At 39.8% G+C, this 26,784-nt stretch overlaps 1 protein-coding gene across 2 annotated transcripts in view; it reads right to left on the reverse strand.

The window, feature by feature from the left end:
• The window catches only part of ADAMTSL1 (ADAMTS like 1), a 488,758-nt gene that overhangs the window by 13,539 nt on the left and 448,435 nt on the right, over window positions 1–26,784 (reverse strand). For both annotated transcript variants that reach the window (XM_055147244.1, XM_004600171.2), the window contains 3 exons: window positions 19,230–19,442; window positions 15,338–15,518; window positions 11,945–12,152 (listed from right to left, as the gene is read on the reverse strand). In XM_055147244.1, the coding sequence (XP_055003219.1) occupies window positions 11,945–12,152; window positions 15,338–15,518; window positions 19,230–19,442 (602 nt within the window). The remainder of the gene's footprint in view (window positions 1–11,944; window positions 12,153–15,337; window positions 15,519–19,229; window positions 19,443–26,784) is intronic.

Here is a 26,784-nt window from a genome sequence, read left to right on the forward strand (position 1 = left end):
CAGGCTGCTGATGTACTCACCCTGCAGGTACAGTTTGACCTGTTGGCGGCACCATACCCCCCAAACTCAGTTCTATAGACAAAATCTCCAGTTCTATTGACTTAGACGGTCTGTTGTTCCTTTACTGTGCTGTTTCTTTCTGGGAGAGCTCGCTCATACTTAAAGCAGTGCATGATACTGTTTCCTACTGAAATCTAGTTAAGCGAAACAGAGACTAGTCCTTTAGCTAGCCACCTGGAATGGAGATCATTGCTAAAACCATTGCTTCTCTTTCTCCCAGAAGATTGATGAAAGGGACACGGTCAAGAGACCAAGTGTGTGCCATGTTGGGAGAGATCATGGGAAAAGATGATTAGAAATCACTACTCTCATTTTCTATTGTTTCAAAGTGGCTTTTTTGTAATGGGTGTTAAGTTGGTGTCTGTAGACCACTATTTCATAAGGTAGGTGATTCTTTCACCCCTGGGAGAGCATTAGTAGCTTTAGGTGCCATAGGGGTGTTTTATTTGTTCACTTAAGGTAGGTTTCCAATGGGAACTGAGTATTTTCTTTTTCTGGAAAAGGAGATATTAGAGCAAATAAGTTTGGTAATCTCTTTCACTGATTATTTTAGCATACCTAGGATGTTTAGTTCAACTTCTGTGATTTTCTGATGTTTCCATTGTGGAACAAAGACTTAGTGCTTCCTACTCTGCCATTCTGGTATCTCTTGATCAAAAGTAGGGATTCTACAAGGAATAATGTATCTGAAGCAATTGTTTATTTCACTCTGATGGCATCCCTTCGTAGTACTTCCTTAAGTTCAGAACAATGAAAGTGGATCAATAAGTTAATTCTGCTTACTTATCCCATGTATTATTTCTCACACAGTTTCATACCACTGATTTTTCCTTTCTTTTGGAAGTGACATTGTTACTATCTGTCAACATAGTGTCTAAGTTTCCCCCCAATTATTAGGTTAGTGTTCCCTGGGTTGTCTCTTTTGCATTTTCTTCATCTCATGATTTCCTTCTCTGTAAGTGGTGCAACATAGGGCGCTGAGCCTCCATCTGTCTATTGATGACTTTAAAATTGAAATTATTCATACAGTTTTCCTTTGAGTCCCAGATCTAGCCATACAACTATTTAATGAACATATCTATTTGGGCATTTGATAAGCATCTCATACTAGCTATATTCAAAATGATTTTATTTTTTTGTTCCAGATCACTTTTTTTTCTATAGTCTTACTTAGTTGTTTAACCTATAAACCTGAGAGTCATCTTAGCTTCTTACTAGTCTTTAATTTCTGGTAATTAAGGGTTCAGCTGAAGTGTTATAACATTTTTTTCTCCATTTCTGTTGTCCTGTGCCTTTTTTTCCTTTTTTTTCCACATATAAGTATTTAAATGATATTTGGCAAGTAATACACTAAATGAGTAATTTAAAAACAGAAGGTTTATTATTCACAGTTGCTGGGAGATATTCATTATAAATAAAGATACACAAATAAAAGTCTACTAATACTATACTCCTGTCACAAATAATTGTGCCTTCTTTCTGATCCATATAGTGGCTTTCTGAGGTTGATTCTCTCTTTGCAGATTTGTCACTTTCTCTTAAAAAAAAAAGACAACTGTCCAATACTTGGTCTTTACTCTTTTAATTGTGTTTTAAATTAAAGCACTGTGATTTACAAATGGGATGATAGTTATACAGTGATTTACAAAGTTATTTATAGTTGAGTTTTAGACATACAGCATTGCCGCACTAATCCCACTAGTGTCAACTTCCCCCCAGCCTGCCCTCTTGACAGGCATCTAAGTTCAGTTGTTGAAGTTTGAGTGTCTTGACCCTGACCTGGCCCCTGTTGCTTCTCATCTGTTTCTTCCCATCCTTCCTGGTTCCCTCAACTCTTCCTTCTCCTGCCTCTATGATTTATATATTTTCAATGTTAATCATAATCATGACAAAAGCATGCTTAACACGGTACTAGTACAGCAAAATCTGTGTTCATTATGCTATGAGCCACCAGTGGTACACACCAGCACGAATGTGTTAAAGATCTTTTTGTTTTTTGGCTCGCACCTGGCAGCACTCAAGGGATACTCTGAATACCGTGCTCAGGGATTGCTTACTCCCAGTGGTACTTGAGGACCATATGGTGCCACATATCAAACCCAGGCCTCTTGCATGCAAAGCATAAGTTCAGCCTGTTGTGCTATCTCTCTGGCCCATAAAAATGTTTCTGTGGTGCCCTTTCTGACAATGTGGCATTCACAACACATCCAAACTTTCTATTCAGCTTATAAACCTCTTAATGATCTGGCACCTGTTTTCCAGTCCCATTTCTACTTCTTTCTCTAAACTAATTCTCCCACAAACATTCTGGGGTTACTTAGCTGTTATTTCTTCACAAGGTTTTTATGGAGCACATTTCCTACTGAAGACAGGTGACTCATAAATGTGTGTTGGATTTTAAAAAGTTCAATTATTACATCTATCCAGGTTGTTAGAGCTGGGAAAATAGTCTTATTCAAGTTAGATTACAATCAATATGATTTTCACAGACTTCAAAAAGGTAAGCAGATGAGGGAACAGGTATTTTCCATGACATTATTCGAAAAGGATTTTCTTGTCAGAAATTATAATTCTCACAAAAGTAAAATGTATATTTTTTTGGCTGGAAAGCTAGTATAGTGGGGAAGGCCCTTGTCTTGTATGAATCTGACCCTGGTTTGATTTCCAGCACCCCATTGTCCCCAGAGCACAGCCAGAAGTGATCTGAGTGCAGAGCCAGAAATAAGCCTCTGACCACTGCCAATGGGGGCACATTTTACAGTGCTCAGAGATCTAGCCTGGGTCAGCCACTTGCAAGGCAAGTGCACTTCCCAATTGTTTTTGTTTTTTGATGTTATACTGTTTTTTTTTAATTTTATTGAATCACTGTGAGATAGTTACAAGCTTTCATGTTTGGGTTACAATCTCACAATGATCAAACACCCATCCCTCCACCAGTGCACATTCCCCACCACCAATATCCCAGGTATACCCCCCCTTTCCCACCCTCCCCCTGCCTCTATGGCAGACAATATTCCCCATACTCTCTACTTTTGGGCATTATAGCTTGCAACACAGACACTGAGAGGTCATCATGTTTGGTCCAGTATCTACTTTTGGCACACATCTCCCATCCCAACTGATTACTCCAGCCATCATTTTCTTAGTGATCCCTTCTCTATTCCATCTGCCTTCTCCCTTCTGCTCATGAAGCAGTCTTCCAGCTATGGGGCAATCCTCCTGGCCCTTGTATCTCCTGTCCTTGGGTGTCAGCCTCATGTCATGTTATTTTATACTCCACAAATGAGGTGCACTTCCCTATTGTACTGTCTCTCTCCAGTTCATCAAAAGTGAAGTTGGGGGAGTCATCTATAGTTTTAAGTACTTGCTAATAATAATATTATCAATAGAAAATCATCAACAGGTTTGTGAGTATTTGTGGTATCTAAAATTTTACTACTTTTTAACCATTGGTATTGTCATGATCGCTAACTTATAGAAATTCAGCATCTAAAGAACTACTATATAAGAATTTGCATTTTTTTGGCGGGGGGTGTATCCTGGTGGTACTTGGGGGAACATGCAGTGATAGGGATCAAACCTATGGCTCCTGAATGTGCTCCAGTTCTTCAAGCCCTCTTCCTGGCTTCTAGAATTTTCATATTAAACAATATCTGCCATTGATTCATATTAAAACTTGAGACTTACCTGGAAGATTTTTAGAAGAAGAGAGATGTTGAGAATTATTTGATAGAAGGCAAGGGGAGGGACCTGTTTTTATCTCTATTTTAAAGAAGCACTAAGAATGACAAATACTCTGTTTCCTTGAGTGACCTCAATGACACAATGCAGAAACATATCTCTTGTGTAGTTGGATCTGTCTCCAGTTGTAATCTCAAAAATTGCAAGCCCAGAAAGCATAGAAAAGGAACTTCAGTGGTCCAGTGAAAACTATCAAATGTGTGCTTATTTAGGTAAGAAAAAAAGATAAACCCATACCTCATTTATTATGAATCACATACATTTGGTCACAAGAGATAATGGAGGAAGGTTGGTAGAAGCACCACGAAAAGCCTCTGGTCAAATGTATTGCTATTATCCCCAGGATCATGTGGGATACAATACATTATGCAATGATTCTGAACTCTGTGGCCACATTTCCCCCCCCCCCCCCAGATAAATTGGCTGTTTAATAGAAATAGCCACAGTGCATTAGTAAGAATTTCCAGAAGAACTTTATGATATTGTTCAGACACTGAACAAATGGTGCCTGGTCAATTAGAATATTTATCCCACCATTAGTGCCAACATCTGACAATATAGTTATAGTTACTACATACTTGATGTATCAACAAAATAGATAGGCTCTGGCAACATGATGCCTTGCTGCTCAGCTATTTGGGAAAACTAGAGAATATACAATTATTTTCTAAGCACCACACTGGATAGTTTTGTGTGTAGCACTGTAGCACTGTCGTGTCATTGTTCATCGATTTGCTTGAGCAGGCACCAGTAACATCTTCATTGTGAGACTTGTTGTTACTGTTTCTGTCATATCGAGTACGCTACAGGGAGCTTGCCAGGTGTGTGTGCTGACAAAATAGTTGAAAGGGGTCAGGTGAATAGTATAATTCTGTGTCTAAGCTGAGTACTTTAAAACTGTACTAGAGAAACACTAGGCCTCTAATTACTGTATTTTACTGCATAATCATTGCTAATTTTATGCAAATTTTTCAGAGGGAAAGGGTATGACCACTTTTGAAGTTTCTTAAAAGGTCAGAAGTCAATTTTTGGACTGACAAAAAGAAAGTACAACAATTATATAGTAAAATGTGATATGATGGAACTTCTTGACCAGGTAGTCCCATGAATGATAAGGCTACTGTGGGTACAAACCTTTCTCCACTGCTTATGTCATGGCATAGTATCTATTCATAGTCAGGTTTGTGTTTTCTTTAGTTATGTCCTTTTTTGGGGGGTCACACCAAGTGATGCATAGGGGTTACTCCTGGCTCTGCACTCAGGAATTACCCCTGGTGGTGCTCAGGGGACCATATGAGATGCTGGGAATCGAACCCAGGTCGGCCGTATGCAAGGCAAATGCCCTATCCGTTGTGCTATCACTCCAGCCCCTAGTTATGTCCATTTTCTAAGTAACAAATATATATTTTTTCAGATTGAATCAGTTTTTGTGGAGCCTCATATTAAAAAGGAAAAAAGTACAAATCATAATCACTTATCTGAAGCCCAGGCCACCGAATCAAGACCTAATGTCTAATTAGTTTCAGCCTTTTCCAGGAATGTAATCTTAAACCACTCAATCTGCATGAGACCTCTGCTAAGAAGTGACCTTCTCATAAACTATCTATCCTTGTGTCTCTTCTTTGCCCATAAAAACTGTTCATTTTTGTACTACTGTTTGGAACTTGTGTCTACTGGGTGGGATAAAGCCCAATTCATAGCTTGTTGAAAAGGGCCAAAAAACTTTTTGATTTACTTAAATTTTCTTTTTAAACATAGGGGGATGGTAGTGAGATCCAGAGGATACTTCTGAGAACCTTGGACACAATCATGCTAAGTGAAATGAGTTAGAGAGAGACAGACACAGAATGACTGCACTCATTTGTGGAATATAAAGTAACATAATGGGAGACTAACACCCAAGAATAGTAGAGATAAGGGGTAGAAAGATTGCTCCATGGCTTGGAAACCAGCCTCACATGCTGGGGGAAAAGGAAGCTGGGATAGAGAAGAGACCACCAAGTAAATGATTCTTGCAGGGCTCGCTCAGGAAGGGAGATGTGTGCTGAAAGTAGACTATTGACTGAACATGATGACCACTTAGTACCCATATTGCAAACCGTATCACTCAAAAGGAGAGAGAGAGAGTAAAAGGGAATGTGCCTGCCACAGAGTTAGGGAGGTAAGGGGGTGATGGTGAATGGGCACTGGTGGAGGGATGGGTACTTGATCATTGTATAACTGAAACATAATCATGAAAGTTTGTAAGTCTGAAACTGTGCCTCACAGTGATTCATTTAAAAAACAAAGAATGCAGTTACAGAAAATTGCAAATGTGTTTTAGTTGTGCATTTAGCTTTTCATTAAAGGGCTGTAGAGATAGTATAGGAGATAAAGTACTTGCCTTGCATGAAATTGTGACCATGGTTAAAATCTTGACCAGGGTATGGCCCCCTCCAAAGTTCAACTCTATCCTCCACCATACAATTGTCCTCTTTTACCATTGCTCTCCCCTTTGGACAGCACTGATTTGGAATATAAAAATTCATTTCATTGGTTCCTTTATGTACCACATAACTGAAATCATACTGTGTTTGTTATGATTCATCTGCCACCTCACTAAATTTAGCATTCTTCAAGTCATGTTGCAAATGGGAGGATTTTTGACAGCTGATTAGCATTCCATTGTATGTGTATTCATTTCTTTTTTATTCAGCAATGTATCTGTGGTGCTTGGACTGTTTCTAGTCTTTGGGTCACCCTGGTGGTCAAGTCAGAACATACAAGGTGAGCACTTTAACCCTTATTCTCTCTTTGGCTCAAATGTGAGGCATGCTATCACAAAAACTACAACTTTTATTTTTCCCGAGTTTAGTAGGTCATCAAGGTCTGTTACCCCTTGCAAAATATTTATGAAGAAAAATGGACTAGTAACTAATTTTGTCATGAAATTTTAATCATCTAAATACCATAATTTAAAATAGTAATTAAGTAGATAAAAATTTACAAATGAACTTTTTATTAATGGTTATATTCTATGATATGTTAATTTCCTGAAATTTTTTGGTATCCTATTACTCTAAAGTAACATAGATGTATAGATTAAATGAGATTTATGGGATAGCATTTGCTTCACAGGGGTTCCATATGGACAGGAAAGAGCAAAAGATAAAGAATTCTTAACTGAAATCAAGACATCTCCTAATCTGAAATAATTACTTCAATATAAAAATACTTTGAAGAGGAGATAGGAAAATAAAAATTAACATATAAGTGGAACTTGGGCACTTTTGTAGTGAATAACTACATCAATGCCATAAATTGTCAACTATAATCTCCTCTATTAAAACGTATTATAGTAAAAACTAGGTGGCAGCAGACTTCTAAATACAACCTCTAGTAAACCTAAGGAGATTCATCACTGGAAACAAGGAGAGATAAGAGTAGTATATAAATGCCTCTTCATACTTAAAAAGTTCAATATACATTCTTCAGTGGACATGGAATATTCCCCAAAACAGACCACATTATGGGACACAAAACAAGTGCCCATAAAGTCAGGAGGAGACTTGAGTAATATCAAGTAACTTTTCATATTACTATGAAGATCAAAATTGATCATTAAAAGCTAGTGAAAAGTTAAAAAGAGTTGTCAACTAAACATACCATTTAAAAAAAGCCATTGGCAAAGGAGAGCTTAAAAAATATTTAAAGCTTAAGAAATATTTCTCAAAATGAGTGAGAATGAAGACACAGCTTATCAGAATCATTAGACTAGAAAAATCAATACTAAGGTGGGACATTCATAGCAATAAACTTATACATTTACATCAGAAACAAAAAAGAACAACTACAGCAAAAGTATAACTAATAAAAATTAGAGTAGAAAAGAAAATCCAAATGAATTGTATCAGAGATGAGAGGGGAGCACTCATAGCTACTTCAGAAACACAGGCGACCATAAGAGGTTATTATGAACAACTTGATCCAATAAAGTAGGTGAAAAACTCAAACAACTTCCCAAGTCTAATCAGGAGAAAATAAAAACTTGAACAGACCATTTATGAATAAGGAAATTAAAATAGGGGTCAGAGTGATAGTACATTGACCAGGAGCTTGCCTTGCATGTGGCCAGCCTGGGTTCGATTCCCAGCAACTCATATGGTCCCATAAGAGCAGACGACAAGAATAAGCTCTGAGTACCTTCAGGTGTGGCCCCCAAACCAGACAAATAGTATTAAAAGGAAAATGTCAGGTCTATTTCCCTGATGAACACTGACACAAAGATCCTCAACAAAATCTTTGAAAACCAAATCTAACAATGAGATCATAAATTGTGGTCAAGTGTTTTCAATATATAAAGATAAAGCTTCTTCACATGAATTAATACCCATTCATGATTAGAAAATTTAAATAGAACAGGAATAGAAAAAAATCTCAATAATAGTAAAGTCCATATATCACAAACCCACATCCAGTACGTAGTGGAAAAGTGAAAGGTTTCAGATGTCCATGTTTACCACCATTATTCTAAGTCCATAGAAGTTAGGCAAGAAAAAGAAATCAAAGGCATTCCCGACTGGTTCAGCCCTTCTGGAAAACAATTTGGACGACTCTCAAAAAATTAGATATTGAATTCCCATTTGACCCAGCAATACCACTGCTGGGAATATATCCCAGAGAGGCAAAAAAGTACAATCGAAACAACATCTGCACATGTATGTTCATCGCAGCACTGTTTACAATAGCTAGAATCTGGAAAAAACCCGAATGCCCCAGAACGGATGACTGGTTGAGGAAACTTTGGTACATCTATACAATGGAATACTATGCAGCTGTTAGAAAAAAGGAGGTCAAGAATTTTGTAGTTAAGTGGATGGGCATGAAAAGTTTCATGCTGAGTGAAATGAGTCAGAAAGAGAGAGACAGACATAGAAAGATTGCACTCATCTATGGTATATAGTATAACAGAGTGGGAGACTAACACCCAAGAACTGTAGAAATAAGTACCAGGAGGTTGACTCCATGGCTTCGAGGCTGGCCTCACGTTCCGGGGAAAGGTCAACTCAGAGAAGCGATCACCAACTACATTGTAGTCGAAGGCCATGTGGGGGAAGGGAGTTGCGGGCTGAATGAGGGCTAGAGACTGAGCACAGCGGCCACTCAACACCTTTATTGCAAACCACAACAGCTAATTAGAGAGAGAGAACAGAAGGGAATGCCCTGCCACAGTGGCAGGGTGGGGTGGGGGGGGAGATGGGATTGGGGAGGGTGGGAGGGACGCTGGGTTTACGGGTGGTGGAGAATGGGCACTGGTGAAGGGATGGGTTCCCGAACTTTGTATGAGGGAAGTATAAGCACAAAAGTGTATAAATCTGTAACTGTACCCTCACGGTGATTCTCTAATTAAAAATAAATAAATTTAAAAATTAAAAAAAAAAGAAATCAAAGGCATTCAAATTGGAAGAGATTAAATTAAATCACTATTTGTAGATTAGATGATAAAATCATTGCCAAAAAATTAGAAACAATAAATCAATATAATAAATTGTCAGCCTACAAAATGAATACCAAAAATTTAGTTACATTTATATAAGCAAGCAACTAGAAAAGAAAGAAATAGAAAATACATATCTATTAGTGTTTAAGACATCAAGTACCCAGAAATCAACCCAACCAAAGTAGGTGAAAAACTTAAACATTGATGACTATGTCACTACTGAAATAAATAAGAGAACACTAGGAAATGGCTAACTATTCCATGTTTATGAGCTGGAAGGTTAATACTGTCAAAATGACCACCCAATCAAACCAGTATATTGGTTCAATATGATGTTCATCAAAATTCTGATGACATTTTTAAGGACTTAGAACAAATGCTACTAAAATTTGCATGCTCATTTGCAGTGCTATTTACAGTATCCATATATGGAACAACCCAAATGTTCAAAGATGAGTGGATAATAAAACTGTGGTATATAAACACAGGGAATACTATTTACCTATATGAAAAGATAAAATCTTGCCTTATGCCACAACTTGGCAGGAACTAGAAGGTGTCATATTAAGTGAAGTAAGTCAGATGGAGAAGGACAAATGCCAGATGATCTCATTCATATGTGGTATATAAAGAGACGGAGAAAGGGAATGTACAATAGCCAATGAAAACAAACCCTTGGACTCTGACAACAGAAGTGAGTTCACCAATTGTTGGGGAGGACAAGAAATGACATACTAGTGGTGGAAGTATAATAAATTTGTAACCAAGGACTTAAACATTAACACTATTATAGCCAGTTTTCTCAATAGTTACAAAATGCTAAAAAAAAAAAAAAAAAAAAAAACCACCCAAAACCCTCTCCTGAAAAACAGTCTGAGGAAGTAGATTCCCAGACCCAGAAAGTTCTGAGTTCTAATGAAAATAAACCCAAATAGATGCACAGCAAGACATAACATATTTAAAATACAAAGTCAAATACAAAATACAGAAGCAGGTAGAAAAAAACAAAGACTCAGTTTATCAAATGAAATACTATAGGCAAGATATAATGGTTTGATATAACCCAAGTATTAAAAGAATAAAATCTTTAACCTAAGAATGTTCCACTAGGCTACCACTCAGATTCAAAAATATGATTAAAAAGATTTTCAAACAGGGACCAGAGAGCTAGTACAGTGGGTAGGGCACTTGTCTTGCATGTAGTCAACTAGGGCTTGATTCCCAGCTACAGAATCAGAAGCCCTGAGCTACTCAGAGCATGGTGCCAAAGCCAAACCAAAAACAAAAACAAAAAAAACAAAAAAAAAGAAAAAGGAAAAAAAGCAATGCTTTTAGACAAATGAAAGTTAAAGAAATCCATAATCATTAAAACAGTTTTGCAAAAAATAGGGTTTTTTTTCTACAACAGTATGTCTATTTTTGGAAATTTCAGTTGAATTCATAGAGAAAATAAAAACTTTGTTAAATTTAAATCTCAAATTAACAATTCCTAGGAAAGAACTATAAGTATCAACCATAAATGTTATATATTTGCTAGATACAATGCTATTTCTAAAATATATTTTTTAAAAATGGGTTTAATTTAGATAGAAATAGTTTAGAACTGATATACAGACTATCCCAATGACATGGTTTCGCAGTATTGCAAGTATAGAACAATAATATTGGTACAACTGTTTTTGTAAAACTCAAAATCCACGTGGAAGTAGTAAGAAAATTAAAATACAAAGAGGAAAAAATGGAAAAAAGAGGAGAGTGCTAATGCAGTCTCTTGGAGTGAACTCAAGACAAAAATATTTACAGGAAACAATTACAGGAATCTGATCACTGTATAACAAACCCAACTACAAGGGGAAAAACTAAAAGATGAAAGAAACAACAGAAATCCTGCAAAATCACTCAATTAATTTTGAAAATGACAACAAATTAATTCACTATGAATAGCACAAACAGCATAAAAGTTCTTCATTCTGGTTACATGTCAGAATCAGCTGGAGTTTCCAAAAGTTTGATCCCACTTAGAGTATCTGACATAGGTGCAGCTTAAATATTGGTCTACTGGAAGAAGCTTATTCAGTGATTCTTACTGTGCTACCTGTTGATAACCCATTGTCCACAATGATACTGTAATTTTCAGATCATCAGAATTTTGTTTATATTATTTCTGGCTACACTCTGCTGGGCTTACTTCTAGCTCTGTTCTCAGAAATCACTCCTGGCTTGGGGGACCATGGTGGGTGCCAGGGATTAAACTCAGATCGACTGTGTGCAAGGCAAACACCCTACCTGCTGTACTATAGCTCTGGTCCCTCATCAGAAATTTTAACCATGAGCCCCCAAGTAACTAGTGAGATGGGATGACATTTCCCCACTTTCCCCACTCCAAAAAGAGCCTGAAAAAAAGGTGTGTGAAAGTGATGATGATCGAAATACAAGAAGCATCAGGATGGGAAGGAATCAAAAGGAAAAGTGCAATGATGTGAGTGGTATGTCACAGAATAATGATCAGAAACTGGTTTTGGGAAGATAAGTTCAGTAGATTGACAGATGTGAATTTTGGAGCATCAGTCCTCAGGGAGGCTGTGGTGGCATTTTCCTTCTTATTCTTATGGAGTCTGCACTACAAGATTTCCTTTTCCAATAAAACCCTCTCCGCCCTCTTACCTGGCCCCAGCTGGAGAAGGCCCACTCCACACAGAGCTGCTGGTTACAGGCCTGCGTGTCCACTGGCCGCTTGGAGAGCTGGGTGCACATGTCATTGGGCACAGGAACGGAGATGCCAGAGGCTTTCAGCTTCTGGCACGTCACTCGGCGGGTCTGGACCCCTCCACCACAGCTCCGGGTACAGGCAGACCATGAGGTCACCATCCATCTAGGGAAAGGAAGAAACATTAGGGCAGCTGCAAAGTGTCAGGCCTCGAGGACAGACATCATGCTGCATACTCCCAGAAGCAGCCCTCCTCCCTCCCCCTACCCTCTACCGCACGGCCCCACCATCTGTTCTAGATCTGCTCATAGTGGTTGACTGATAGTAGCCTCCCTAAAGATCTGTGTTAGAGTTCTGGCCCTTTGAATATGACCTAACTTGGCAAAGGGGTTTTGCAACCATAATAAAGGATTTCAAGATGAGATTATTCTATGTTCCCTGGGTAGGCCTTAAACTGTGCCATTTTAATGGCACCACAGAGGTCCGACAGAGAAGGGTAGAGGGAAATTCACACAGAAGGAAGGTATAACCACAGGAGCGGATAGAAGAATGACATGACATGACCAAGTGAAACCTGTAGGCCCTGGAAGCTGTGAGGGATGAGGAACAGTTTCTTAGAGAAGCTGGAGCTCTGAAAACTAAACTTTGATGTTGGACTTCTGACCAGAACTCTGAGTCATTTCTATTCTTTTTTTTTTTCTTTATGGGTCATACCCTTGATGCTCAAGGGTTGCTCCTGGCTCTGCACTCAGGAATTACTCCTGGTGGTGCTCAGGGAATCACATGGGATGCTGGGAATCGAACCCAGGTTGGCTGCGTGCAAGGCAAATGCCCTACCTATGGTGCTATCTCTCCAGCCCCCATTTCTACTCTTTTAAGGCACCATATTTGTGGTAGTCACAATCCTCAACAAGAGGATCTCTGGAGGGAATGAACTCAGAAGGTGGGTCCTGAAACGCTAATATGAAGATCATTTGCCTCAGCATGACATCAACCTACAAGGCTGAAATTCTGGGGAGTCAGTCCTGAAGAAAGCTAAGCTGTCCTGTGGATTTGGTACTTCCTAAAGGCACCTGAGGGTTAGCCAGAGAGGAGCAGCTTCCTAGGGAAATCAGACTCCATCCTGTGTGGCTTCCTGAACCTGGAGACAATCTGGGTCTCACTTAAACCAAAATGTATCTGGTATTAATCACTCTGTTTCATCTTTGCTTTAACCTGTATCTCACTTGACTTTGTTTAATCCCTCTGAAACTGGCAAAATTCTTCCATCTTTCCAGACCATATATACCCATTTCCAGGAGTCACAGTTCATAGGTCCTATCTTTATATAGTAGAGGCCGTTATGCATGGTAGAAGTAGCAGTTTTCAGAATATTAGATTTCAGTCACAACTTCAAAAATGAGACAAACCAAGATCGAGAAAGTGACTTTTCTCACAAAGCCATGTCCTAAGCTGGAAGAAACTGAAATCTTCAGCCCACATGTGGACACATACTGCTTCTCTTTGTAGGTTTGCATGATATGCAAATAGGAGGGGAAGGGGGGTCAGTTTGAGGGAGGGGATTCTGAGAGAAGACCTGCTACTGCTTTCAAATCAGTCATATCCTTAAGTCTGAAAAGAACCATTCTTAAGTTTTATTCCTTGAGAAAACTTTATCTAAATGAATTGGTTGAAGCAGCTACCTGGGTCAAAGTAGGGCAGCACATATTTATGTGCAAAGAAGGATGCAAAAGGGCCCCCAAGTCTGGCAGGGAAACCAGAAAAGGTGAACCCGTGGCCATTTCCTAGTCCTGTGACATCATATGGCACTTGGGACAGGCAGGTAGCAGGGTCATGCACCAAATCCCTCCTGAAGTTGAATCTGTCACTTATTGGGTGGAACTGCCCTGCTCCATTTGCCCTGGAGAGAGACAGCTGCTTGCCAATTTCCAACCCACAGGCGCAGAGCCACTTAGGAAGTAGGCGCGAGGTGTTTTAAAGCTCCTGGGGGTACTGGAACCCAAGTCGATGCTGCCATTATTTCATTTGCAGAAGTAAATGAGGCTGATTGACTCTGACCATCACTACAGCAAATCAAAAAGTCCTTGGCATGTCTAAGACTTCTTCTTCATTTCATACAGCTTGGCAAGGGCAGTCTTCCAGCCTCTCGTGTCCCTGGTGAATGTCAGACCTGCATTTCAATCAACTTTTATTTCCAAGTATACATTTCAGCAATTTTTCAGGAGCTGGAGTGGGGGGTTTGAGAAAGGAGAGGTCCAGGCTATGTTACAGTTCAGGAAGGGTATAAAAGGACATTAATCATTCCCGTGGAAACCTTCCCGTCAGCAAGTTAAACTGCTGATATTAATGAGTGTGTTTCATATTTCATTGAGTCTCTCCTGGTTTCAGCTGCTCCGTATGACTCAGCTGGCAAAACACAAAGCGGTTGCCTGAGGAGTCTATGAAAGTCCCACAGATTCATAGTAAAGGGGCATTTCAAGGGCCCAGCCAAGTCCTTCCAGGCTGGGGCGCCATGCTGGTGCCAAGTCTAAGCCCATACATTATCCTTTTAGCTACTGCTTGAAGACTGAGGTGAGGGTGCTGGAATTCACAGCATCTTAAAACCTGGAGCAAATGTAAGAGGTACAGAAGTAGTGGGTGTCAGCCTGGGCTATGGAAGCAATTCAGATGTCAAGAATATATCTCCAGTGTTGAGGCAACTATAAGAGCTGAAGATGGATTTCAAGGTTAGCAGGATAAAACCCTTCCTAGGAAAGAAAGAGGATGAGACTTCTTCCACAAAAACTGGTGAGCACAGGCAATTAGAGTTAGAAGAAGGGGGAGCAACTGGGGTAGAGAGCAGTAACCCTTATACCTCTGTCTACATCAATGGCAGAAAATTTTTCCCTTGCAAAATGCTCTAGAGTCAGCTTCTCGCTGCAGTGGGGAGCTACCTATTGCAGGGCCTTGATGCTGTGTCCACACGCATCTCTCCAGCTCCTAGGAAGGTGAATCCCCAGGGCGTTGGAGCAGTACATGTACCAGTAGAGCAGAGGAAGGTTTGTTCTGCATGGTGGAGGGGCACTTGTGGATGGCAGGCACTGTTCCTGGCACTCAGAGTCTCTCCTGCCCAGTACTTGACAAGGACATGCTCTTGGCAGGGCTAAAAGTTTGGGTCTAGTGGCTGGAGAGATAGTACAGTGGGCCAGGTGCTTGCCTTGAATTTAGCTGACCCAGATTTTATCTTCAGCACTCCTTGAGCCCCACCAGGAATGATCCCCGAATAATGCCAGGTGTGCCCCTTCCCACCTTCCCCAAAAATGTTTGGGTCCAATTGTGGGAAGGCTCAAGGTGGCCTCGGCCATACTTACCGAGAAGGGCAGTCTCTCCGGTTGCAGGCTACTGGCTGCACAGTGGGGCGTACCTTCCCCGAACAATGTGTGGGGTTCACTTCTGTGCTATTCAGCAGGCACCTCAGGCGGGGCTGTTGAATACCCCGGTTCCCGCAGGAGGCAGAGCAGGTCGCCAGTCTGTCCACAGACCACCAGTAATCTGTCAGAGCAAGAGGATCTGAGCTGAAGAGATGAATGCATGATTGCCTGAGATCTGCTTTCCTTTTGAGCAGTGGGGATGGGGTCTGGGAAGTTCGGAGGCAGGTGAGAACAGTTATTAAGAATGAGATGCTGTACCCTCAGTGGGCTTTATTCCCAATGTTGCTAGGAAGATCATGAGGTTTCTAGGTGTCTGAGCTGACTAATCTATAAAGTGAGTGCAATGCCCCTTACCTATAATGAAGACTAGGTATAATTTAACAGTCCAGTTCATGGAGACTATGGGACTCTAAAAATCAGTGTTCATACTTTTTTTTTCCCACTTTTTGGGTCATACCTGGCAATGCACAGGGGTTACTCCTGGTGGTGCTCAGGGAACCATATGGGATGCTGGGAATCAAACACATGTTGGCCACTGTGCAAGGCAAATGCCTTTCCTGCTGTACTATCTCTCCAGCGCCGAGTGGTCATACTTCTTACTTTTAAATATACTATTGAAACTACTTTCTTTTTTTACTGGCTCACAAGAAAATAAATTTATTCTTCAACAGATATAAAAATATAAGACATTTCCCAATAAGACTTAAAAGTACAGATCAACTGAGAGGTTAATAGTTTTTGGTTTTTTTTTTTTAAAAAAAGTTTAAGTGCCTCTGTTAGAGATGGTGCTGTCAGTAAGAAAGGCATTTTTAAGAGATTTTCTATTGTGGGGGTCTGGGATTCAATGATATGAAATCCAGTCAAAATAAGTGTGGCTGATAAAATTTGAGGGCTTATTTGGAAGGTTGTGTATTATCAATCCCACAGACAGGTGTTGGCTTCTGCACCTTTCAGCTGAGAAGTGCTGGCTGGCAAGAAAACAGCCTACTTGCTTTCCCGTCTGGGAAGCCAAATGGCAGGACGTCTGTAGGGCAAACCCATGTGTTAAAATCTCCCTGTTCATGTGCTTATGTGTACAAATCTGTCCTTTTCCTGACAATTCTTCATTTTCACATACTGAAGTAGAATTTTACTTTTCATACAAGTATAACACACAGGGGCAATAGTACAGCGGTACAGCAGGTAGGGCTCCAGCCTTGCTCGCAGCTGACCTGGGTTCTATCCCCAGCAATCCATATCCCCTGAACCCTACCAGGAGTAAGCCCTGAGCACAGCTGGGTGTGGCCTCCCAATTGAAGGAAAAAAAAAAAGAAAATCATACAGGAAAGGTAGATCATACCTATGGAAAGCTCAAAAGCCTCATTTAACTTATATTTACCAGGTCATATTGGCTCTTTTCCCACTGTTTTCGAACCCTTTTACAACTCTTCCTCAGTGCAGCTAAAGCCAGGTCCGGCCTACAGGTTATTGGGCCTGTTCTTGCTTCTAGGAAGCCAGAGCAGAGCCACACAGCAAAGGTGGTGGTGAAAGAGGAGGCCATTTGGGGCTGGAGCGATAGTACAGTGGGTAAGGTGTGTTTGCTTTGCATGTGGCCAAGTGGGTTCAATTCCCAGCATCCCGTATGGTCCCCTGAGCACTGCCAGGAGTAATTCCTGAGTGCAGAGCCTGGAGCAACTCCTGTGCATCTCTGATCTCTGGGTGTGACCCAAAAAGAAAAATAGAAAGTAAACTGGCAGTTGACTCTTGCCAGGGGTTATGAGCAGTCCATTTTTTTTTTCTTTAAAAACAAAAACCAAAAACACCTTTCTGCAATTCCTGGGATTTTTCTGATTATTATTTTTTAAATTTTTTAATTTATTTGTTTTTTAATTAGTGAATCACCGTGAGGGTACAGTTACAGATTTATACATTTTCATGCTCATGTTTCCCTCATACAAAGTTAGAGAACCCATCCCTTCACCAGTGCCCATTCTCCACCACAAATAAACCCAGCATCCCTCCCACCCCCCAAAACCCATCTCCCCCCACCCCACCCTGCCACTGTGGCAGGGTATTCCCTTTTGTTCTCTGATTATTTTTCTGATAAGCAGTAAATTAACAATTGTCCATCACAAAATTCTTCCTCAGAGCTTAAGTTTACAGCGAGGCTGAGATAATGTAAATACCTAAGGCAAATGGACAGACAAGGATCTGTTAGATCCTTGCATCCTCTTTAGTACTTGGCAAGAGCCCAGTTTTCATTTAAAAGGGTCTACAGAAAAACCCTTATCTTTGACTTCCCTGCATTCTCTGTAGTACAAAGACCCAGTTTTTCTATAAAAATCCCACAAAAAATGCCCTGCCACAGTGGCAGAGTGGGGTGGGGTGGGGAGATGGGATTGGGGAGGGTGGGAGGGACGCTGGGTTTACGGGTGGTGGAGAATGGGCACTGGTGAAGGGATGGGTTCCCGAACTTTGTATGAGGGAAGTATAAGCACAAAAGTGTATAAATCTGTAACTGTACCCTCACGGTGATTCTCTAATTAAAAATAAATAAATTAAAAAAAAATCCCACAAAAAAGAGCCATAGTTAACTTAGTCCTATACTAAGCTCTTCCTCTTGGGGAACTCCTTTTCTTTTCTCCTCTACTTTCCAAAAAACGTTTCTACTTTCCAGTTCTGAGCCTGAGCATCTTTATTATTCAATATTTTCATTCTTGAAAATATCCAAGAACCAGGAACAGAGACCCACTGTAGTCACTTCTGCCTCGTCTGCATCATTGGGAAGCACAGAGCACGTGACTGCAGCTGGGGCGTCTGAAGGGCAATCTCCAGGACAGCAGGAGGAGTCAATAGTTTAGATCAAATGTTTATTTTTTAAAAAATCAACCTATAGAAAAACGTTTATTTTTGTTTTTGGTCCCTGAGTGGTGCTCAGGGATCAGTACTAGTGGGCTTGAGGGACCATGTGGTGGTACTAGGGATCAAACCCAGGTTGGCTGCATGCAAGGGAACCCTATCTGCTATACTATTGCTCAGTCTCGGTCCCCAGGAAGTTGCATTTAAAAACAAAATAGACGGGGGTGGTGGTGGTGGTGGTGGTGGGTCTGTGTGTGTGTGTGTGTGTGTGTGTGTGTGTACACTTTGTAGTTAAACCAGCTTAAAAGAAACACATTTGACTTTTTTTTTTCTTTTTGGGTCACACCTGGCGATGCACAGGAGTTACTCCTGGCTCTGCACTCAGGAATCACCCCTGGCGGTGCTCAGGGGACCATATGGGATGCTGGGAATCAAATCTAGGTCAGCCGCGTGCAAGGCAAATGCCCTACCCGCTGTGCTATTGCTCCAGCCCCGAAACACATTTGACTTTGACATGTGCTATTGTTTCCTCTTCCTGAGAAGCACAGTACTAGGAGCAGAAGGACCATCTGTGAAGGTGGGACTAATCCTTTGAGGCACTCCTAGAAAGAGAAGCTGGTGAGTGTTGGAAAAAAGAGTCTTACTATATGGAAATGGGAGTCATTTCCAGCTTTCTTGCTATAAGAACTACTGAGCATCAGAAGTCACATTGCTCTCCTAAGTCGATTCCCAAGTTGATCTTTCTTGTTCAAGAAATAAGCCCAGGGGCCGGAGCGATAGCACAGCGGGTAGGGCGTTTGCCTTGCACGCGGCCGACCCGGGTTCGATCCCCGGCATCCCATATGGTCCCCAAGCACCGCCAGGAGTAATTCCTGAGTGCAAAGCCAGGAGTAACCCCTGAGCATCGCTGGGTGTGACCCAAAAAAAGCAAAAAAAAAAAATAAAAAAATAAAAAAGAAATAAGCCCAGTACCCAAAGCCTAAGGAGTTCTTACCTTGGATCACTAAAGAGGTTTTCTGTACCAGAGTGCCTGCCTCATTCTGAGCAAGGCAGCTGAATTCCCCTTGAGACACGCTACTGAGATTTGCAATCTGGAGAATCTGTCCAGCTGCCAAGATAAGGTGCCTTAGTCCTGTCACATTGCCAACTGGCTGACCACTGTAGAACCAGGTGATGTTGGGGGTAGGGTGACCTTTGATAGGGCAGCCTAGAAGGAGGAGAGAAGAGAGATAAGACATTGGTAACACCAAGAAGGATACATTCTCACTGGATTGTTTGCATCTCCATGCCACTAGAGCCTCACATATAGTCTAACCTTCCTTACCCATGGCATTTTTCTCTCTCTCTCTTTTTTAAGTTCTTATTTTATTGAATCACCGTGAAAAAAATACAAAGCTTTCAGGTGTAAGTCTCAGTCATATAATGATTGAACCCCCCATCCCTTCACCAGTGCACATGTTCCACCACCAAGAACCCCAAAATACCCCCCTCCCACCAGCCCCCACCTAAGTAGCTAATGATTTTTACTTTATTCTCTCTAGACTTTGAATACATTCAATCTTTCAATAGAGAACTCACTATTATTGTTTGGAATTTCCCCCCAACAATCAGGCCTGCTGAAAAGACATCATTTAATAATTTCTTTTCATTGCTGAGGATGAAGACTTTTTGGATTTCTGATATTTTAGCTCAGTTCACAGTCTAGATGCATTTCTGTAAGAAGCCACTCTGGGTGCCAAAATGGGTTAGAAGACCTCTCGGATCATAGTCTTTAGGACCAGAGGGTTGGTTTCGTGCATGGCAGCTCCAGATCTTAATTGGGCTAAGGGTGTGACCATGGCATTTTTCTGATGCTTGCCATTACCAAGAAAATAAGAAGTGCTTTCGTTTTCTGGAATTATGGGAGGGTGTCTACTATTAATTTGGGTAAAAATTCTTGAAGAAACAAAGTATTATATCTTTATGTGCCTTTATACTAACTTTTTAAAAATTGAAGGAATTAATATTTAGTCAAGTGAACATTTTTTTCAAGTTCATTAGTTCCTACACTGATTTTATACTTCAAATAGAATGAGTTGGTAAAAATATAAAATATGTAATAATAAAGAGTCAAATTTTAATTGGTAAAAGTAATATCTGCCTTCATTTTAGTCTTTATGTGAATTTCAAGCCAAAACCTTTCAACAAGAGTAGAAAAACAATTTTAAACACTGATCTCATTTTTATAATCAAGAATGTTGGACTTCTGACAACTTTGCAGTTGACATATATACTACTATATTTATCTGCATAGTCACTGAACATATTTTGATATATTAAAATTACAAAATGTTAAAAGGAGATATTATGTCCAAGTCTTTGTAGCATAGAATTAGTAAAACTAGTATTACAATTATGAGAGAAAAGTCCTTTTCTTTCAATTAAGTACTAGGTGTAGAGGCATGATCCCAAGAAATTAAAATCCATAGGAGATTTATTTAAAAGTTTAAAATACAGGATAAATTGTTCAAAACCAAAGATATTGAAACTTTCCTCCTCAATTTAGTTATCAATCTGGTTCCTACTGTCATAATAACAGTCAAGGTAGTTATTACTAACTTTCTGCTGGCAAGGAGATGTCAGGTGATGTAGAATTTTAAAAAATCACATATAAAATTGAAATGTAAGGCAGGAAATGATGAACGATGAGACACTGAGGGCCACCTGCATGGATGTGAGTGTTCAGAACAGATTTTCACATGTGGGCTTATTATATATCCTGGAGACAGCATTGTTAATATTTGTATAGGATTGCAGAGAAAACACAGGAGAGTCCCTTATAATCCTCTGGAGGAGGAAACGGAGGCTCAGATATCTTCAGATTTTCCCAAGAGCAAAGGCAGGCTTTGTTCTTCCATGCCTGTAACATACCGGGCAGAGCACCAGTTAGTCTATATGCTCTGTCTCTCCTCTTTGCCTGCTTAGTCCTTTTCACCACTCATCATTAAAAATTTTTTTTCACTATAGCTGCTGAGGTCAAAGGGGCGGGAGGAAGCAGGCTAGTTTGGGCTTTTTGCTGTTTTTTGTTTTTTCTGTTTGGGGGCTACACTCAGTGATGTTAAGGGGTTACTCCTGGTGCTCCATTTGGGAATTATGACTGGTGATATATGGGGGAACCATATGGGGTACCTGGGATAGAACCCAGGTCAACTGTATGCTAACCAGAACTCTGTCTACTGTACTGTTGCTCTGGTTACTTTGAAAAGGGGCTCTGGAAAAACAGTACTAAAATTGACCATAAAAACTTATTATGAGTTAGAGTATTACAGGACCCCATTCTTCACTTCTCATAGTACTATCAATTTTGTCATGGAACTTCACGGTGGCACTCTCAGGATGAATGGGATGTGCTTCCTAGCTCTTGACTTTCGGTTTGGCCATGTGACTACTTTGAAAAAATTGTCAAGATGTTAGACTAACAATGACCAATTAAAGGAAACTAAGACATTTCCATTAATAATAGCATCAAAATTTAAAACAAAAAGAATAAACAAGGGAGGCAAAAGATTTTTATGTTGAAAATCTATAAAACTTTTTTTTTTCATCTACAGCCAGTGATGTTCAAGCCTTACTTGGCTCTGCACTCAGGAATCACTCCTGGTGGTCTCAGTGACCATATAGGATGCTGGGGATTGAACCCCGGCCAGCCATGTGCAAGGCAAACACCTTACCCACTGTACTAATGTTTTGGTGCCCCCTATAAAGCATTTCTAAAATTATATAGGAACCAGGGGATATTACAGTGGGTATGGTGTTTGCTTTGCACACAGCAGATCCGGGTTCAATCCCCAGAATCTCACATGGTTTCCTGAGTCCCGCCAGGAGTGATCCCTGTGCAGAGAAACAGGAAAAAGTACTGGGTATGCTCCCAAAATACACAAAAAATAAATTATAAGTGAATGATAAAGACACCTACTATTCATAAGCTAGGGGATTTAATACTGCTAAAATTTACCCAACAAAATGAATTACTGAGTTGATGCAATCTCTATCAAATTTATATTTTTTTGAAGAAATAGAAAACTTAAAATTTTAATATTTCAGAGTTTCAAATAGCAGAAACAATATGAAAAAAAAGAAGAGCCAAACTGAAGGACTCATCACTCCTGATTTCATTACTTCTCATATAGCTATAGTAAACAAAACATCATGGTATAAGCAGAAATATACACACATAGATATGTTTAGTGAAAACACCAGAAATAAACTCTTGCATGTTTGCTCAAATTAATTTCAACATGGGTGTCAAGACCTTTCTATGGGGTGTGAAGACCTTACTATGTCTTTAAAAAATTTTTTTTAATTGAATCACCATGAGCTACAGTTACAAAACTTTTGTGTTTGAGTTTCAGTCATACAATGATCAAACACCCATTCCTCCACCAGTGTACATTTTTTACCACCAATGTCCCCAGTATCCCTCTCCTTCTTATTTCGCCCCCTCCCACCCTGTGTATCCTTCCCCCTACCTCTATGGCAGACAAAGGGAAAAGGTTGTCTTCTTAACAAATGGTGTTGGAAAAACTAGATACCCACAAGTAAAAAAAAGCTAATTCTTATACCAGTATAAGCATTAACTCAAAACAGATCAAATATACATTAACTCAAAATAAATAAAAGACCTAGAACTAAGCATTAAAATTATGTCAAGGGGTGGGGGGGGGACAGAATGGGGTGGGGAGAGGGATCCTGGGGCTATCGGTGGAGGAGAATGGGCACTGGTGGAGGGATGGGTACTTGAGAATTGTATGACTGCAGCACAAGTATAAAACTCTGTAACTGTACCCCCCGTGACTCATTAATAAAATAAAATAAAATAAAATAATAAATTCTTATTGTCCTGGGAGTAGGTAATAAGGCTGGAGGGCATGACTGGCATACATGAGGCTCCAAGTTTGATTCTTGGTCCTGCATCACCCATCACCCCAGAAACACAGTCCTGTTCATTCTTAGCCTACTGAATTGCTGGGCCTAAGTATAGCCAGTCCAAATATGGTGGAAGTAGCCCTCAGACCTCTTGAGTGCCATTGCAGAGGGACTCTCTCTAAAAGTATGAAACTCTTTGAACTAAACACATGAGAAAGCTTCATGACATTGGGGTTGGCAATGATTTCTTGGATACGGCACTAAAAATGTAACAAAAGAGGTTAATTGAAATGAACATCATCAAAAATAAAAGCATTTGTGCAAAGGACATTATAACATAGTGAAAGGACAGAATGGAAGAATAAGGGATAATGTATAGAATACACAAAGAAAAAAGAACTCTTGTAACTCAAAGACACAATCACAACCAAAATTTTAAAACGTGTTGGGGGAGATAGCTCAAGTTGTAGAGCACATGCCTTAGAATAGTCCTGGATTCTAGTCCCAGGATTAAATGGCCCTTTCCGCCCAACCCCATCCCACACCCAGCACCGCTCTAGTCCTGATGGCTCCTAAGCACAGCCAGTATGGCTCTGGTGGAATTATTGCATGACTAGGCTAAAATCAAACTCCAGTACCCCCCACCCAAGTACTTCTGGAGTTACCCTGACACACTCCCACCTATAGCACTGGGAATAGCATATATTTAATTTAAAATATGGGGGTAAGGCTTTGCATAGGTATTTCTCCTAATTTGTACAAAATGGCCAATCAGTATATAAAACGATGTTGAACATAATGAAATCCACAAAGAAAATACTTTAGTTATATTATTTATAATATCACCCCCTAAAATAACAAAGTATTGGTAAGGATGTGGAGATATTAGAACCATTGTTCATTGCTGATGAGAATGTAAAATGGTTTCTAGATATTATGGAAAACAATCACTGTCACTGTCATCCCATTGCTCATCAATTTTCTCGAGCAGGCACCAGTAATATTTCCATTGTGAGACTTGTAACTGTTTTTGGCGTATCAAATATGCCATGGGTAGCTTGCTAGGCTCTGCCGTGTGAGCAAGATACTCTCGGTAGCTTGACAGGCTCTCTGAAAGGGGTGGAGGAATCGGACTTGGGTCGGCCGCATGCAAAGCAAACACCCTACCACTGTGCTATCATTCCAGCCCATGGAAAACAATAGTTACTCAAAAATTAAAACATACCAAATGGTTTAACAGTTGTATGCCTGGATATGTACTCAAAAGAATTGAAGCACTTGCAGAGCATGTTTCAGAACAATATCTATGATATACAAAGGTCAAACAACCCTAATATCCATCAGCAAATAAAGAAAATATGGTGTGTAGGTATACATTTATATAAAAAAGAATATTATAAAGCCCTAAAAAAGAAAGAATTTTTTATACATGCTGTAATATGAACAAAACTAAAAAATTGGTTAAGTGAAATAAGCTATACACAGAAGGATAAATACTGCATCATTCTATTTTTATGAGGTACATAGAGTAGTCAAATTCATAGAAGCAGAAAAAGTGATGACTAGGGCTTAGACGAGACACAGGGGAAATTATTTAATGGGTTACAGTTTTAATTTGGGGAGGTGAAAACATTCTGGAGATAGTGTGATGACTGCATAACAACTTGAATATAATTAGTGCCACTGAACTGTATATTCAACAATGTTAAATGCTAAATTGTTATGCATGTTTTCCTACAATTAAAGAAATGAGGTAGATTTTCTGGTGAACCATGTCCAAACCTTCATCTCAAGAGACCTTGTGCGTTTTTGCTTGTGTTCTTGTGCCTTTGCCATCATCAATAGAAGAACATGCCTGGATTGACTGGATGATCCCTCGAGGACAATGAGCAAAACATGGAGAACAGCCAAGACACTCAGCCAATACAGTTTAGGTCAACTAAACTAAGATTGGTAATAATAAATGATTAAAATGATTATTATTTTAAGCCACAGTATTTTGTATTTTTATTCATGCAGGTATGTGTATTTATGTGTGTGGACACATGTGTGTACAAACTTTTCTCCATGACTTATGGATCCAAGTCAAGGCCTGGTATTCAGAAGAGTTTCTATGTGTTGACCCAGATTTTACCAAACCTTTATTTTCTTACTTTCGCACCCAGAAAAAGCAAGCTCCCCAAATGATCCTGTTGGCATAGAGTCAGTGATATGCTGAGTCCCATGGCAGTGCCATTGCAATCCTGTTATGGAAAGAGTGGTAGGCGTGGCCTTGGGAAAAAGGTATAGAAATCAATCCCTCAGTTATCACCTGGGATCAGCAACACCCATGCCCTCCAGTCCAAATCATAGTCAAGTGAGATGCTGGTTTCATTTTTAATAAAAGGCAGGAAAATTGTATGTTTATGTTGGCAAGTAGAGTGATTTTAAAACACGCTTAAAAGGAGGACTGATTTTCTGGCTTACTGAAACAGGCAAATGTGTCTCCTTAGCACATCTGCTTTTAAGGATAAAAAGAGACACCATGCTCTATTAAATGCTGGTTCTATGATTCATTCTCTTTGGCCAGAATGGACAAAGCTCTGGTGAGGCTGGCTGAATTCTAAGTTGATAAACACAAACCTCACTATTCTCAAAGGGAAAAGAGATATTTGGCTAAGGAATCTCATATTTATCCCTCGTCTTTATTTTCCCAACTCCATTATGACTTATTTCCTGTGAGATTTTCGGCTGAAAAGGGGGGTAGCAGCAGCCTCAGGTTGTTTTCTGTGGCTGACAAATTTACTTACCTGGGAGCCATAAATATTAAGCTAAGAAAATGTTTGCATAATAATTATATTAAATTCCCCCTTTCCTTTTGGAATCAGAGGCCATAATGATGACCTCCGGCACATCCTTATTTGGGTCATGGGTGCTGAACATGTTCCTGGCACCTTCTAGTCTAGCACTCTCTGCAAAGATGAGAATCAGGCAGAATTCTTTGCAGAGGCTGATATAAGGACTTCTATGGATGTGGCATTCTTGAAACTCAACTTGAAAAAGATCCATTTGCAAGAGCAACTAAGGTATTTTTGAGACAGTACTAACTAGTAATACCACTCACACCAAAACATCAGGATGAAGATAAATTCTGCAGAGTCTTAAGTAGAAGAGCAATTGATGAAGTTTCAAATGCAATTACATCAGTTCTATTAAATAGTATTCTGGATTTTTAAAGTGTTCTCTAGTGTCAGTTTTCTAATCTGTAAAAGAGTTTTTGACTTTTTTCTGTTATATTTTGGGGCCATACCCAGCAGTGCTCAGGTGTTACTTCTGGCTCTGCACTCAGAAATTACTCCTGGTGGTGCTTTAACCCTGATGTTTTAACTCATACAAGCAAATGCCTTACCTGCTTAACTATTTCTCTTGCTATAGTCAATGTTTTTTAAATTGATGTTCCATGGATACTAAGGATCTACAGAGAAATGTAAAGAGGGGATCTTGAAAAGTAATCTCACAGATAAGATGGGAGTGGGGGTCATCTCCATTTCTATGTTAACCATGGTAGAATTATACACTGGGCACATTCAACATAAGAAAAAAAACTGTTAATCACTGAACTGGATCATATTCCAGGTACTTTTAGGTTTCAAGGTTTTTCAACA

This window comes from Sorex araneus, chromosome 1, assembly GCF_027595985.1.
Source record: "Sorex araneus isolate mSorAra2 chromosome 1, mSorAra2.pri, whole genome shotgun sequence".
Classification (NCBI taxonomy): domain Eukaryota; kingdom Metazoa; phylum Chordata; class Mammalia; order Eulipotyphla; family Soricidae; genus Sorex; species Sorex araneus.